The sequence below is a fragment of the Esox lucius genome, chromosome 7, assembly GCF_011004845.1.
Source record: "Esox lucius isolate fEsoLuc1 chromosome 7, fEsoLuc1.pri, whole genome shotgun sequence".
Lineage (NCBI taxonomy): Eukaryota > Metazoa > Chordata > Actinopteri > Esociformes > Esocidae > Esox > Esox lucius.
The window spans coordinates 26,496,875-26,513,938 of NC_047575.1; the positions used below are offsets into that span (position 1 = coordinate 26,496,875).

General features: G+C 37.8%; 1 protein-coding gene across 9 annotated transcripts in view; it reads left to right on the forward strand.

Moving 5' to 3' along the window:
- The first annotated feature begins 2,407 nt into the window (after window positions 1–2,407).
- sytl2a (synaptotagmin-like 2a) overlaps window positions 2,408–17,064 on the forward strand; it is a 36,330-nt gene continuing 21,673 nt past the window's right edge. For 4 of the 9 annotated variants that reach the window (XM_010870765.5, XM_010870769.5, XM_010870768.5 and 1 more), the window contains exons 1-6: window positions 2,416–2,722; window positions 8,235–8,715; window positions 10,937–11,088; window positions 13,274–13,400; window positions 14,457–14,526; window positions 16,129–16,237. In XM_010870765.5, coding sequence (XP_010869067.2) covers window positions 8,615–8,715; window positions 10,937–11,088; window positions 13,274–13,400; window positions 14,457–14,526; window positions 16,129–16,237 — 559 coding nt within the window. In that variant the 5' untranslated portion in view covers window positions 2,416–2,722; window positions 8,235–8,614. Of the gene's footprint in view, window positions 2,723–3,812; window positions 3,908–8,048; window positions 8,130–8,234; window positions 8,716–10,936; window positions 11,089–13,273; window positions 13,401–14,456; window positions 14,527–16,128; window positions 16,238–16,267; window positions 16,714–17,064 lie in introns of those variants that run through there. The other 5 variants (XM_020048602.2, XM_010870772.5, XM_010870767.4 and 2 more) reach the window with 5 other exon arrangements.

Sequence of the window (17,064 nt, forward strand, 5' to 3'; positions counted from 1 at the left end):
TTAAAAAAAAGAAATTTTACTTGGGGCTTTTATGCTTGAAGTTGGCCAAACGTCATTAATATGCCAACATTGTATGGGCAACTGTAGTGGAATCCAAAGTCAGCTGAATTACATTAAAGGTCACCTGATGAATGTGAGCTGTGTGACTGGCTGGCACCAGGCTTTGAGCTTTGATGTGATGTGATTTAGCATATCAGTTTTGCACACTGACAAAACTGCATGTTAGCAAGCAAGCTAACGTTAGTAGTTAAAACTTCTGACTAAACTGTAAAGCTAAACGGTTAAGTAACTACGTAACTAGTTAGTTAGTTTTGCTAGGCTAGAGAAAACTTTAAGTTAATCACATTTGTTAAAATGTTTATTTTACTTTACCTGTCATAAGTGGTTAACTTAGATTTTTTTTTTTCAATGAACATCAAGTCAAACTTAACCACCCTGGAGGAGTGGGCATGTCATCACTTCTCATGTACATACAGTTGTGCTCATAAGTTTGCATACCCCCACAGAAATTGTGACATTTTGGCATTGATTTGACAATATGACTGATCATGCATATTTAAGGATAGTGATCATATGAAGCCATTTATTATCACATAGTTGTTGGGCTCCTTTTTATATCATAATTATAAAAGAAATCACCCAAATGGCCCTGATCAAAAGTTGACATTCCCTTGAATATTTGGCCTTGTTACAGACACACAAGGTGACACACACAGGTGAAAATGGCAAATAAAGGTGAAAAGCCACACATGTGGCTTTTTAAATTGCAAATAGAGTCCCACAGTTAACCTCAGGAGAAATACAGGCTGCTCTGGGAAAAGACAGTGTGGTTGTTTCAAGGAGCACAATACGACAATACTTGCTGCATGGTCGAGTTGTCAGAAAGAAGCCTTTACTGCGCTGTTTACTGCGATGTTTTCTTGGCACACTTTAGGCCCCTTAGTGCCAATTGGGCATAGTTTAAATGCCACGGCCTACCTGAGCATTGTTTCTGACCATGTCCATCCCTTTATGACCACCATGTACCTATCCTCTGATGGCTACTTCCAGCAGGATAATGCAAAGCTCGAATCATTTCAAATTGGTTTCTTGAACATGACAATGAGTTCACTGTACTGAAATGGCCCCCACAGTCCCCAGATCTCAACCCAATAGAGCATCTTTGGGATGTGATGGAACAGGAGCTTCGTGCCCTGGATGTGCATCCCACAAATCTCCATCAACTGCAAGATGCTATCCTAGGCAGTTCTGAAGGCGAAAGGGGGTCAAACACAGTATTAGTATGGTGTTCCTAATAATCTTTTAGGTGAGTGTATATTAGCAATTATCCTAGGGTAATGCAAACTTTTGAGCACAAATGTAGCTCCCTCTGTGTAACATACAAAAAAAATAAAAATTCAAAGTTGGCTTTGAAAATGAAAGGGTTGCCCATTCCTTTGATTAAATTTCTTTTTTTGATGAATTGGTCATATGCATGACTAACTTCTGGGTCCATAGGTCAGATCAGATCTGGAATCATAAGCTCCACACCATCGGCCAAATCTCACTCAATTCTAAAGACTGTTATACCTGCAAATTTAGGGTTTGTCCAAGTCACCTGAACTAAAATGCTGCTCATTATATCATATAATAGTTGTCTAATGACAGATCTGTTGTACCAAATGTACCATCCTCTTTACTATGTGACTGTGAGGAACGCCATCTTCAAATGAGTTGTTTGACAATAGGCATGTCATTTTGTTTTTTGATGAAGGGATTCAATTGCTGATGATAGCATGGAAATAGAAACATGTCTCTAAAGAATGAGTCTTCCATTTAATTTATATTGAATAACTCTCAGATAAAGGAAAGCCACTTCACCATCTTGATGAACCCTGATATTTTCAAGTGACTATAAAAAATACAATAACATTGATACATTTTGCTGTGATTAGGCAAGACCATAGACACAAATTGGAATTTGAAAATAAAAATAAATGTGAGCAAATTGTTAAGTGATCTGGCAGACATTGATTCAGTATAAAAGTTGCCATAAGTTCCTGATCTCTGTAAGTAGAGCAGACACACTCTGCAGAGAATAAACACATGGGCAGAATGTGATCCACACATTGCAGGAGGTTCAGGAAACTGCATCCTTTCCTCCAGCAGACTAAAGATACCGCAGCCACAGCCATCTAATTATGACATTCCTATGGGATTATTGGAATTCACCTCGTTCCTCTTGCTTTCACCCTCTGTAACCCAGGATTACCCGTGACGTCCCATGTTCACATCAATGTTGTAGTGTTATGTAGAAAGATCTCCTGCTCACACAGCCTTGTTGGAACACAACAAAACCGTCATGGCTATGGCACTTCCCTCAGTCTGAAAAATATCTGGCTCCGATGTTATTTAAAGAGAGCAAATGTTTTGCTCTCTATCTTTCTTTCTTAAAGACCGACACATACACAATAATGAAAGTGGTTTGTTTACAATTATTTTGAGAATCACATTACATTTGTATCATACATGAAGGCAAATTGTAGCAGATTGTTTCTTCCCTCAAAAACATTTCCTCTCCAAAACATGTACTCACACATCTCTGTCTCTCTCTCTGTCTTTCATGCTCTCTCTCTCTGATACACACGCACACACACGCACACATACACATTCTCTTATGAGCCTTGTGCTCAGGACCTCTCAAGAAGTTGTTTTTACAGCTCAGCTGATGCCTCTGTCTTGGGTAAGTGAAATTAAATTTTTCTGGATGTGAGTTAAACCAACGTTTCTGTTTTCGTTATGTTGAGTGCAAAAGCTGCTGTGTTTTACAGTGCCATCCTACAGTAGGCCTACCTAACTTTAATCTTAAACATATTTACTGCGATAGGTTTACATACTTGCTGAGGCAGGATTCACCACTCTCAAATTCATCATCAGAGGTATAGATTTACAGCTAAGATACCTCTAATGAAACTCAGATTAAGTTGTTCTCCATTATAACCGAACACATTCCTCTTGAATTTGTATCTCTTCTACACATATACAAAACAGCTTTGCACAATTGTTCAATCAGCAATCCATCCTTATTCATACATAAAATAGTTCACATATGAATTGTTTGTTGGAAGAATGGACCTAACAAAGAGAAGTTAAGAGTGGTTTAGAGGCGTGGTGGTGGAATAGATCAAACTGGAATAGAAAACCATAGTTTTAGATAAATATCATGCCACACTTATTTTATTGTCAATCAGTTCTGTGAAATAGCCAGGGCATTGGGTCCAGCCCAACTTCAGCAGATCAACTGGGGCATAAATAGTAAGAATGTTCAAGAAAGACAATAGGTACATTGCAATACTATACAATATTGTACCAAGTACAATAAACATATAAAATACATTGTTGAAATTGCTTTGTCTTCTAAATGATTTGGATGCTTGGTGTATTTTATTCTCTGTATGTATAGCATTGTAAAGAATCCCCAATTATAGCATCACCAAATGGCCCATTCATATAAAAGGTTAAAACTGCTAGGGTATATTGATTGTTGTATTTAATATTTATCTGTTTGTGTGTCATTTAAAATAACATTCAAGACATATTAACTTTATATCATGTAAAAAAATTACTTCTATTGGTTACAAAATATTTGTTTTAATTGTGAAACAGCAATATGCAACAAAGGAACTTTAGTCCATGGCGCAGCAGAAATAAATGGTCCACTTTGGGGTGAAGTTTGGTGTTATTAAACTCTGATCGTTTGTGTCTTGTTGTATGGGAGCCTATGCCATGTAATGTTCCTAGGTGGAGAACGGAATGTTGAGACATGTTGAAGTCTTGACATGCTCATTGAAAATGAATGTTTGAAACAACAATGATCAGCTCTCTTCTCCAAAACCATGGGATGTGGTAAAAAAAAAAATTCTATCAGGTAATGATTTGAATTAAAACGGCAAGGTTAGAAATTGCTGATAAGTGTTTAAGGGGAATTGGTCACACTGGGAAGAGATATTTATCTGGGAGTATATTGGTCTTATAGAGGCCATCTGTAATCTGATGTATAGCAATGCTTTGCATTTTAAGATGAATAAAGGCGTGCTCTAGTCATTAGTTGAGTTTTCCAAGCAAGCCAAAGATTTAGCTACACTAGTGGTCTCTTCAAAGGAATGTTGGTGAATATAATCTCATGGCTAGTTATGCTCATTCTCATAAGCTTTTTCTTTTAACACGGCAGCTACAATAGCTGCCTTTTCTTTGACTAATCTGCCCCTATACTGCCAGTGGGAAAGATCAGGTAGCACGGCCTGTATAGTGTAGACTATGGAATGTCCCACACTCTGATTAACTTGAAAAGGAACATAGTCTTTTTTATTACAAAGTTTTGTTTTAGTCTTTTACATTTTATCCTTTGACCATGAGGGACAAATAACTAATTTAAAAAGTAAGTTTTCTGGATCCATTATTCATTGCGGCCAAACGTTATTGACATATTGGATATATGAACTACTGCATCAATGTGTTTGTCTATAATGCTTTTCAGTTTTTATGAGTTATGAATTCTCTGAAGGAATTCCTTCTTCTGCTGAAAATAAGGAAATATTGTGTACACAGCAAAGCAACCTGAATATACCCATGGTGAAAACAGGATTAAAAGAATTCTTTGAAGTCAATATTGTGTTCTGCTTCCTCTAATTACCCTGGTAATGGTATTGGTAATCCGGTAGAATTGACCAACCATTGGTAAAGTATACCAGCTATGCCTGCTTTCCTTTACTCTGGCCGTGTAGTCCCAGATCACTGGTATTTTCATAAAACGCAAGCAGTCTTTTGGTGCTGTTGTAACATGCAAGCATTCCTTTACAAGATGGCTCACCAGGTGTGTTAAACTGATATACTTCATTTCCATTCCTTGTTAATCAGTGGACTTGTTACAAGGGAGATTGATTGTTTTCTATACACTGTTAAAAAAAGTGCTTAGAAACACCAACACCAATTTATTGGAGAAAACCCTTTTCTAGAGTACTTATATGCACAGATTAAAGCTTCTTAACACTGTTATGGTGTTTCAAAGAACATCTGTTGCAGAGTTACTTTCTGGAGTACTTATATGTTTAACTTTTATTTATGGATCTTATTATTTCCTCCGCTAAACCCATTTTGGTAGGAATTATGAAGCAGTTTTCAATCCACTAGTAGTAACTAGAGATTTTGCAGCTAAAATGACAGAAAATATCATATATGTCAGAACATTATGGAAATGTCATCATAGAATAACATTTTGTCTTTCTGTATTTATTCATCACAATCATGTACACGTGATGGCGAAAGCTACTTAACTCTAATATGTGTAGAGTTGAACCCATTTTCCCCCATTCCATAACATTTAATTTGTCATTAAGGCCCTGCGTCATCACAGCAACTCTCTCTTAACAGGCTTGGGACAGTTGATGTCAAGATATGTGTTACCCAAAGTACGTACAATCATTTTCTGTTTCATACCCTGCTGCTCAATCAACCAAGAAGATTAACCAGGAAATGTTTGAGGGCAACATCAATGACTTCAAGGATGGCAGCAAAACTAAATGTGTGTTGTGCTTCATATAAAGTCTGTAGAAGGAAATGTAGGCCAGAGTAAAAATATGTCGAAACAGTCAAAAAGGCAAAAGGTCAGGACAAAGACAAATTATTATAGTCACAAAGGGGTTTTTAGCAAGTCGCCCTTGGGCATACACAACCCGTAGGAAAACGTCTAAAAACAATAGTTAGAACAGAGTTGACCACCCACTGTATTTCTGTATTGGTTAGTAGTTAGCTAAGCGGTTCTTGAGGCAGGCAAGTTCAGTTTAGGGGTGTTTGGACTATATTATTTCATTTCTTGGGTCCAGCTCAGATCCTTTTCCTTAACCCCTTTACCGTGTGTTTATGATAAACATTTTATGTTTGACGGTAGCTTTGGTTGTCTGTGTCGTTTATTCTACACCATGAGTTTGCATAAGTTTTATGTTACAGGTCTCTGTACCATCCACCCTAGGCTGCTAGAGCCACAGGGTTTGTAACATTCTCTATCATGGGTTATCTTCATACTTGACCAAGAATGCAGGTAACTGCTGAATGGGTGATCCACAAATCAACTTATTATTAACTCCTTCATTATAAAATGAAGGTGGAACCCACTACACCTCTAAACAATCAGGTTGAAAATCAAGACATAATTATATTCTCCAAGCGCATCTCGCCAAGCCATTGTGGTTTTTATCACACTGCTAGCTCAACAAGGACGGTTTTGTTGGAACACACACATTGAGTAGAATGCAATCTTTGCTAAGAACTAAGAGTGCGTTTTGCAGGTGCCTGATCTACCACAAGTTGCTAGAGCGTGATGTAACAAGGCAGCCCTATGCTGGAGGCATTTTGGTGTGCCACAACCGGGATTGACATACCTGTCCGCAGTATTCAGCCTTTTACTTCTGCTAAAAACCCTAAAAGTGTTTTTACAACATTACTAAATAAAAACCAATGTTAAGATTAATCAACCAGAGTGTGTCTATCCAGTTTGTGAAACACAATGTGTAAAACATTTAGACAAAACATTTATACTGGGTCAACACTGTCCAAACTACAGATATCAACTTAGATTACATACTTTAATAGTGTCTGGAGTCATTCTATTTTTACTGTCTATGCAGTGCCAGCTCTTGTCTTCTTGGGGCCCTCAGCAACATTTTATTTGGGGCCCCCTCTCCCTTGTTGGTCGAGGGTTCCCTAGCAGTTGGAGGCCCCCTAGCGGTTGGGGGCTCTAAGCAACCGCTCATGTCACCTATACCTGGAGCCGTCCCTGTGTCTATGACCCTGATGCCCACCATGGATCACAGAGAAAACACTGATTTGAAAAACATAGCTGCTTGTGTCAACCCTAAAAAAGCTGGTTGCTATGTTTATCTTTTTGGACTGACAACCCTCAGCATCCCAAATTGGTAATTTGTATGATCTGTTATGGATTGATATGTGGCTGATGTGATCTAAACACCTGATAAAATTGTGTTATAGCACGATCAGTATGATGTGTGCAATGTGGATAAGGTAACTAACTAACTCTAGCACAATTGAAGTGTTTAACATTAGCTGTCATTGCATCATTAGGTAGCTTTGGCTTGCGAAATTAAAAAAGTTGTATCCATATGTATCCACAGATACCACATGTATCCACATGTTCTTTGGCCAAACCCTTAGGTATTCCAAGTATATGACCCTGAGTCTATGCCAAGTTGAGTCATTGGGTATTTTATCATGAGGTTCTAAGGAAAAAGATTGGGAACAGATGGGGATGGCAGGGCTGCCTCTATGAGATGGGAAGCTACCTCTATGATAGAGGCTTATGTCATCACTGTGTCATCGGTTTTCTACATGCAGGGGCAAAATTGTGCTTAGATCATATCTCACTGTCTTGAGGTGTGGTACTGTATGAATAAGGTATAAATGAGTTCCAACGCGCTGTGTCAAGTAGAGTGTCTAATAAACATGGTCTTCTGTAGCTCTTTTTTTACAAGACAAAAAATATGCATTAGGAAACATGACATTCATAAAGCAGCACTGGCCAGCCATCCAGTTGCATTGATGTTCTTGAGCAACTTAGACAAAGTTCAGATAATGGTTTTGGTTTCTGAGAACAAGGAAACCAAGTTGTCATGTAATTGCGTTATGTATGGAAGTAGATGTAGATTAGAGGCTGTCAGTGACATCATCTGGGGATATTCTCCCGGTAGCAATACTCAATGCCATCACATCCAGTTTTAACACAAAATTCACCTAAAGAAGTTAATTTCCTTTCATTTGAACCATTTAGTCGTTCTGTACAGCCTTAACTGAAATGTAAACTGATAGAAAGAAGATAAAATAGTTGTTCCATATAGGGTCAGAAATTGGTGGCTAATTTGAATTAAGCTTAATTTGATTTGTGGACAACCATTGCTTTCTCTAAGGGGTTCCACCCAAAATGTTTTTCAGAGTGTTCAAACGCCACATCCTCTTAGTCAGATGACCAAACTGTATCACATGTTTCCTAATCTACCACCCTCTGATTCTTGAGGTCGATATGGGAAAATGACATCCTGCAGGTTTCCCCAAACTCAGGAAACATTGTGTTCAGAGAAAATGTAAGAATGTGCAGCTATTGTACTGTATGTTTTAATGACAGAGTATCAACTGAGCAGCATTTTCTTTTTTTATTGATATAAATTTTGACAAATGTTGTTTTGCAGGTGCTTATGCTGGATCTTTGCCAGACCACCACCATAACTGTGCATGCAGCAGCCTAATACATACAAACGTGGGAATTTCATCTACTTCGGTGACCTGCTAAACTTACCGAGCAACCAATTGCATAAAAGCCTTTGCAAACTCGATGCCTGCACTTAAGCACATAAGCTAACGCTACTAACCGGCACGTGGACTTCAAGGACCTGTGTACCAGGAGACGCTGGAATTCTATGAGTCCATATACATAACCACATCAGGACACTTCAGCAAGCCATTTTTCTAGACAAACAGGAACTATCATCATCACAGACCCTGGACAGTCGCTTTAAGTTGACAACCATTTTGTTTTCTGAGGAGACACTTTTTGGGTGGGCTTGGCACCATGATTGACCTGACCTACCTTACGGAGATGGAGCAGGAAATGATCCTGTCTGTGCTAAAAAGGGATGCCAATCTTAAGAAGTCAGAGGAACAGCGTGTGAAGTGAGTTTACATTCCATCATGTGTTCTCATACACCAGGTTTCAATCTGTAATTTTCCCTATGACAATAATGTAATTATTAATGTACAAGCAAGCCTTCAAATAGGTGTTAAAAACACACTGGGCAGAACATGTACCATCAATATTAAAATCCTTGTTGTTAATAGCTTGAAGCTTTGATAGCTGTTGGGGTTCAATAAGATGGTGGCTTGACATCCTCTCACTAGTTGATTGGTTTGAACTTTACCCCCTGGTAAAGATGCATTACATTTACATAGCATGGATGTTTTGTCATATAATTAGCACAGGACTTCAAAAACAGTAAATGTGACTACATACAAAAACCTTTTATTGCCTATATTATTTTACAATAGAATATACTGTGTACCTTTTCATGTTCAGCCCAGTGTGCTGTTATTAGGACATTGGAAAACAGAAGAAAAAGTTAATATTAAGAAGATTTTTCTGTCATGGAACAGACATTTTTGTTTTCCTTGTCTGACCTAGTTGTTGCCGATTGCTTAAGACATCAGTGGTCAAAGTCTTTTTATTTATTAAATGCATTGAATAAAACAGTGTCATTCTGAACAAAGAAATGTTTGTGACATGGCACACAACATCTACACGGGAAGAATTAAGAAATATATAAAGCCAAAATAAAGAAAACATTTACATAACATGTAAATTAGTAGCAATTTTAAAGCGAATAGAATGGGGAATATGAACAATATGGTTAGAAATATTTATTATTAAAAATATAATTGTAAGTGTAATATGCCTATGAATGGTGCATACAAATATTCTAATGTACAATGAATCTACATAGAAAGACATCAGAGCAAAACTTTTTGTGAGTCTGGAGGAGTGTGCCCTAATGCTCTGGTAGCAACTATCAGATGGCAGCAGTGTGAACAGACCATAGCCTGGGTGGCTGTAGTCTTTGATGATGTTCCATGCTTTCCTAAGGTGTTGTGTATGGTAGTTACCTTGCACAGAGGGGAGGTGGCAGCCGATGACACGCTCCGCAGACTTCACCACCCTTTAGAGGGCCTTGCGATTAGCAGCGTATCTACAAACTAAGAATGACAGTACTGTTATTCTTTGTTGGTAAACATACAAGTGCTGAAATTGTGAGAAATGAAAAATGACATTCTGTACATTTGCCTGATACTCATATTTTAATCGTATTTTCATATGCCAGCAAAAATAGAAATTTTAAAAAAGATAAATAGGTTTAATCCTTGTGGAATCTTTGTGTGTTGGTCAACCCTAAAGACATGATCCAAATCTTAGATAGATACTCTTATATACAGCTCCAGAAAAAATTAACAGACTACTACACCTTTTTCTTTCCTTTCCAAAAAAGTAGAAAAGGAAGGTTTTGAGTGAGGAACAGAAGGGTTAAAATTGAGAGACCACTGCAAATTGAACGCTTCTGTTCCTCACTCAAAACTTTCCTTTTCAACTTTTTTGGAAAGGAGAGAAAAAGGTGCAGTGGTCTCTTAATTTTTTCCAGAGCTGTATATGAATAAAATAATATGAATTCCCTTGACCATAGAATATTTTTTTATAAAATGTAATGTATTACTTACTGAAAGTATTTATAAAATAAGTTTGTGATTCAAAGGCTTTTATATTTAAATATCAAATATCAACACAGTGGGTGTCACTTTTCTTACCACTGACTGAATGCAAAATTAAAAGCATTTGACTATGTTGTTATCCATGCCTAACTCTCCCTCTCCCTCGCATCCACAAAATTAAGTTCTATCCTTGTAGGGACTAGTGGAAGAACAGAAATCCATGCTCCCTATCCCTTAGCCCCAAACCTCAAACCTTAACCTAAATCTTAACATGTACCTTTACACTAACCGAAACATAAACCTCAGTCATAATACTAAAACCTAAATGTAAACCCCATTCTATACCCTTAACCAAACAATAATCCTGAAACCACATTTATTTTCTAGTAGGGACCAGCCCCATGATCATATGGGGACAAATTAGTAAGTTTTTAATATCTTTGTGGCGAACTTCTGGTACACAGACCTGGATGACATACACACAAAAATAGACAACATGAGTGGATTACATGAAACTCAATGAGGTTTTCCAGTCTTTCACATAAGCTGTTACTAACTTATCGTATTCCCTCTGCTAGGCCTCCATTTGTGTTTTTTAATTTGTTGTTGTATTTGGAACTTTCACCCTCTCTCCACTTAGAAATCTACAAAAGCAAGTACATGACAAGAGCAAGTTGAAGTACCTGACTGGGGAGTGGTTTTACGAGACAAAATCAAGACGTCACAGAGATAGAATCCACGGTTCTGATATCATAAGAGCTTCCATAAGTGGGAAGAAACCTGTGACAATATGTGAGTAATCAAACATAACAATGTGGTCGAATCATCGTCAGCGATTTCCTAGTCTCTAATCGTAACTGAACATCCGTGGATGGCTTGGGTGGCTGCACAACTATCAGACGTCTGTACAATAGCATAAAATGTGATTTTGATTATGCATGTTATTTAATGGGTTAACTATTCATGCTCTGTCATGTGCAGCCAGTTTTCCTCTAAAATAGCATGGATTATTTTGTTTTTGTGAGGCAGGGTGAAGTTCATTAAGCATAAAGACTGTGCCTAAATTTGCCTAACAGGAATGTTCATTCTAATCCTTCACTTCATTATAAGGACTGCTAATGATAAGGATTGCTTTATGTGGCAAATACATTTATTTGTGACGTGAAGATGCCCTGAATGTCCAGCTTCGAATTTGACACCAGGCTCTGGCCAAAAGGGAATTTTGTCTTGGCCTAATGGCCTAATAGACTGGAAATCAGATCCCACCCTTCCCAATTTCTAAACGTCCATTTTACAATTATGTCCTTATCTCATTGCAGAAATCCTCCAGCAGGTTGGGGAGACTCAAAAGTAGATTACGTCCTCCAAAGTACAGTGGATATGAAAAGTCTACACACCCCTGTTAAAATGCTAGGTTCTTGTGATGTAAAAGAATGAGACAAAGAAAAATCCAACTTCAATGTGACCTATAACATGAACAATTCAATTGAAAAACAAACTAAAAAATTTGAGGAAACCCCCCCCAACAAATCCACAATAACCTGGTTGCATAATCGTGCACACCTTTAAACTAATACTTTGTTGAAGCACCTTTTGATTTTATTACAGTACTCAGTCTTTTTGGGTAGGAGTCTATTAGCATGGCACATCTTGACATGGCAATATTTGCCCACTCTTCTCCAAATCTGTCAGATTGCGAGGACATCTACCGTGCACAGCCCTCTTCAGATCACCTCACAGATGTTCAATTGGATTCAGGTCTGGGCTCTGGCTGGGCCATTCCAAAACTTTAATATTTTTCTGGTGAAGCCATGCTTTTGTGGATTTGGATGTGTGCTTGGAGTCGTTGTCGTGCTGAAAGGTGAACTTCCTCTTCATCTTCAGCTTTCTAACGAACGCCAGAAGGTTTTGTGCCAAAATTGCCTGGTATTTGGAACTGTTCATAATTCCCTCCACCGTGACTAAGGCCGTGATTCCAGCTGAAGAAAAACAGCCCCAAAGCATAATGCTGCCACTACCATGCTTCACTGTGGGTATGGTGTTATTTGGGTGATGTGCAGTGTCTTTTGGAATTATGGACAAAAAGTTCAACCTTGGTTTCATCAGACATTAACACATGTACCCACGTGCTTTTGGGTGACTTGATGTTTGTTTTTGCATGTTGCATGTTGAATGTTTTTCTTTGTAAGAAAAGTCTTCCGTCTTGTCACCCTACCCCATAGCCCATTCATATGAAGAATACAGGAGATTGTTGACACATGTAGCACACAGCCAGTACTTGCCAGAAATTCCTGCAGTTCCTTTAATGTTGCTGTAGGGCTCTTGGAAGCCTCCCTGACCGTTTTCCTATAGTCTTTTCATCAATTTTGGCGAGACGTCCAGTTCTTAGTAATGTCTCTGTTGTGCCATATTTTCTCCACTAGATGATGACTGTCTTCACTGTGTGCCATGGTATATCTAATGGAAATTATTTGGTACCCTTCTCCTGACTGATATCTTTCAACAATGAGATCCCTTGGATGCTTTGGAAGCTCTCTGTGGACCATGGCTTTTGCTCTGAGATGCAACTAAGAAAATGTCAGGAAAATCTTACTAGAACAGCTGAACTTTATTTGTGATTAATCAGAGTCACGTTAAATGATGGCAAGTGTGTAATGATTTCTATTTAACATGAGTTTGAATGTGATTGGTTAATTCTGAACACAGCGTGTGCACACTTATACAACCAGGTAATTGTAAGGTTTTTCTTTTACATTTTCGCCCTCGAAGATTTCAGTTTGTTTTTCAATTGAATTGTTCACATTATTGGTCACATTAAAAGCAGAAAAAATTCTGACATGATTTATCTTTGTCTCATTCTTTTACATCACAAAAACCTGGCATTTTAACACGGGTGTGTAGACTTTTTATATCCACTGTTTATATGGCCAGGCTGTTCTGCTTCTTATGCCTGTATCCCATTATTTCGGTCTTGTAGTGGAGCTCTCCCAGATGTGGTCAGAGAGACCCAGCTTCGTGAACAGTGAGAACCAAGATGTGTATGTTCCTCCTGAACTGTCAGGTCTTTTGGAGGAGACCCCTGAAAAGTCCAAACACTACTACAGGTGAGCCTTTTCGGATCCATTGTGTTCAAGTAATTTCACTGATCACACAAACAAACTTATTTTTAATACAATAAACGACAAACTTTAATTAGGCCTAGTGGTTGCATAAGCAAGTGCAAAAACAATGTTGTATACAAATGTCTCACTTTTTTCAATGGTGGTTTTTGCTTTTGGTCACTTACTAAAGTAGTGCATTGCCTTTTTTTTATTTTGAGCACTTGATGAACATATTTTTACCGTGCTGCAAGCACAAATTACCAGAATTTTTCAAAGTAATGTTTCAAATATACAGTATATTTCCTCGCTGGACCGGCTATGAGTTTACTATTGCTGCTCCTTTATTTGTATCGTCTTCACCAGCCCTATTAAAAAATAAACTAACTGGGATCTCAGACCGTGTTTTGTAGGGCTTTCACATACTTGTAGAAATGGGATTAAGTATTAGCCCAGATCATATGGGCATGATTGCTAAAGGATTCCTTCAGACAGTAAGTAGCTTGTAATGGGGCCAGCTATAGGTTCACAGTAATCTGCTTCTGAGAGCAAAACTCACATGCTCTTGTTTTCTTCGGTTTCCATGGTAATAATAGCGTAGAAACCAAAGAAATACATAGTTGAGGAAAAATATCTAAACAGGCAAAGTATGTATGAATGGTTAAACAAACTTGCAAAAAAAATCTGATCTCTGTACTCCGACCTCATAATATCTGATTTTAAATCCAAATCTTTGATGTATAGAGCCAAGATAAGAAAAATACTTCAATGTCGTACTTAAAAATACATATTTTTATGTCAACCTTCCTTCCGGATTTGACCTTTTGCATGTTTGATACCCATACACCAGCCAACAGCCTTATAGGCACTCCTGCAATGATCCTCTATGTTGAAGATCTCCTTACTTTGTAACTACTTGTGTGTGTCTTGTGACATGGAAGTGTTTGTGGCAGTATCAGCTTCTCATCTATTAGTTGTTTTTCAGACCTAATGCTGAAAACTTCAGTGTAGATGTCTGTTGCTTTTGTATTTTATTCATTGTTATTGTGTTATTCACCTTAGGGAAGACGGTGACAATCTGCCCAAAGAGTCACAAGATATGCTGAAAAGAGTTTTGCCGTCTTCCTCAAAGGTTAGTTCAGATATAACTCTTATTTATTCTTGTTAATATGATTTTTATCAGCAAAGTACAGTTAGGTCCGGAAATATTTGTACACTGACACAATTTTCATAATTGTGTCTCTGTACACCACCACAATGGATTTGAAATGAAATAACCAAGATTCAATTGAAGTGCAGACTTTTAGATTTAATTCAATGTATTATATGAAATGTTCAGGAATTGCTACAATTTTCATACACAGTCCCCTTATTTCAGAGGCTCAAATGTAACTGGATGAAAATTAACACAATTATAAATAAAATGTTTATTTTTAAAACTTTGTTGAGAATACTTTGCAGGCAATGACTGCTTGAAGTCTGGAATGCATGGACATCACCAAACACTGGGTTTCTTCCTTTGTGATACTTTGCCAGGCCTTTACTGTAGCTGTCTTCAGTTGTTGTTTGTTTGTGGGTCTTTCTGCCTTAGGTTTTGTCTTCAGCAAGTGAAATGAATGCTCGTTTGGGTTGAGATCAGGTTATTGACTCAGCCATTGCAGATTATTCGTCTTTTTGCCTTAAAAAACTAATGGGTTGCTTTCACAGCATGTTTTGGGTTCTTTGTCCATGTGTAAAGTGAAGCGCCGTCCAATCAACTTCGCTGAAAAGTCTAATCTGGCCTTTCAATTCTTGAGGCTTATGAATGGTTTGCACCTTGTGGTAAACCCTCTGTATTTGCTCTCATTAAGTCTTCTCTTTATGGTAGACTTGGATACTGATATGCCTACCTCCTGGAGAGTGTTGTTCACTTGGCTGGATGTTGTGAAGGGGTATTTCTTTACCATGGAAAGGATCCTACGATCATCCACCACTGTTGTCTTCCGTGCCTTTCTGTTGCAGAGCTCACCAGTGTTCTTTTAATCTCAGAATGTACCAAACTGTTGATTTGGCCACTCCTAATATTCCTGCAATCTCTCTGAAGGATTTTTCTGCAGCCTAAGATGGCTTGTTTCACTTGCATTGAGAGATCATTTGACCACATGTTGTGAGTTCATAGCAACATCTTCCAAATGCAGCTGCTACACCTGGAATCAACTCCAGTCCTTTTACCTGCTTAATTGATGAAGAAATAACAAAGGAATAGCCCACACCTGTCAATGAAACAGCTTTTGAGTCAATTGTCCAATTACTTTTGGTCCCTTGAAAAAGAGGGGGCTATGTATTACAGAGCTGTAGTTCCTAAACCATTGCTCCAATTTGGATTGGAACACCCTCAAATTAAAGCTGAGAGACTGTAAGCCCATTTTCATTATTTAACTGTAACGTGAATATAAACCAGAATTACCAAACCTGTGTCAGTGTCCAATTATTTCTGGACCTAACTGTATATGTTCACATCTGCACTCACACATGTGCATAACTGCACACGTTTTCAAGATGTGTCTTGTTGATTGATGCTTAAGCTCTAACCCTATCCTTAAACCTAAACTTAACACTTAACATTCTGGTAAATGTAAACTAAAACACACACACATACACACACACACATATAAATGTGAACAATATTACTTCTATTACTTATTGCTGTTCCATTGCTGTTGCCAACCTGTGTATCCCTCCTACTGTACTGAAGCAAAGACAGAACCCATTCAACAGCACACAACTTTCATCTGCGACTTTGGATGAAACAGAAGGCCAGTTAACTAATGGAGGAATTGACCCAACCAAGACACCTGACAGGGGTAAGCTCCTTACCTGTGCATTATCTGTTGAGTCCATTTTTGTATCCAAGAATAAAACAGAAATGGACAGCAAGCGAATATTTAGATATGGTAATAACATGTCATTTGGATGTTCTGTCATAATGCCTGCTTAAGTAGTCATAAACATTACTTAACCTTGTGTCACATGTTACAAACGTCTGAAGCCTTACAGTTGAGAAGTTAGTTACTTGTTACTTTTATTAATTGTTTTGTAAATATGGTTTTCAGCTATGTTATGTTGGCAGTATGAAGGAACATTCAAAACGTTCAAATGCACACTGAACTCTGACATGCTCTTTATTTTATGGCTTAAGTTTTCTGTCTTCATGTAACTGGCATCTTAACTGAAGTAATGTAGTCTTCACGATTCAACTGTAACACATACTGTGTTGTGTTTTTAATGGAGTGGACGGCTAGATGGACAAACATTCAAAGCATTTTCTGTACAAAAAAACGTAAGTGTGGGTAACTGATCAAATCAAAGGTGTTGCATATGAATCCTCTTCACGGCTTTCAGTATTTCTCCTGGGCTTTCGGTTTTTTTCTGGTGCACTTTAAAGAAATTGCCGCAATGTTCAATCTTCATTGCATGAATATGCATGTATTTTTATGCAGTGAGCTCAATATTGATCTTGTATTTCCTTCACATTAAATTTGTTTTCTGTAGTTCATGTTCTAGATTCCTATTACCAAAACCAAAGAATGTTTATATTCATTATTTGGTTAAGAGACTGGCAGTGCCCTTGTATAATAGCCAGTGCTTTTGTATTTAGTTGAATCTGAGTTTCGTGAAGGATGTGAAGCTG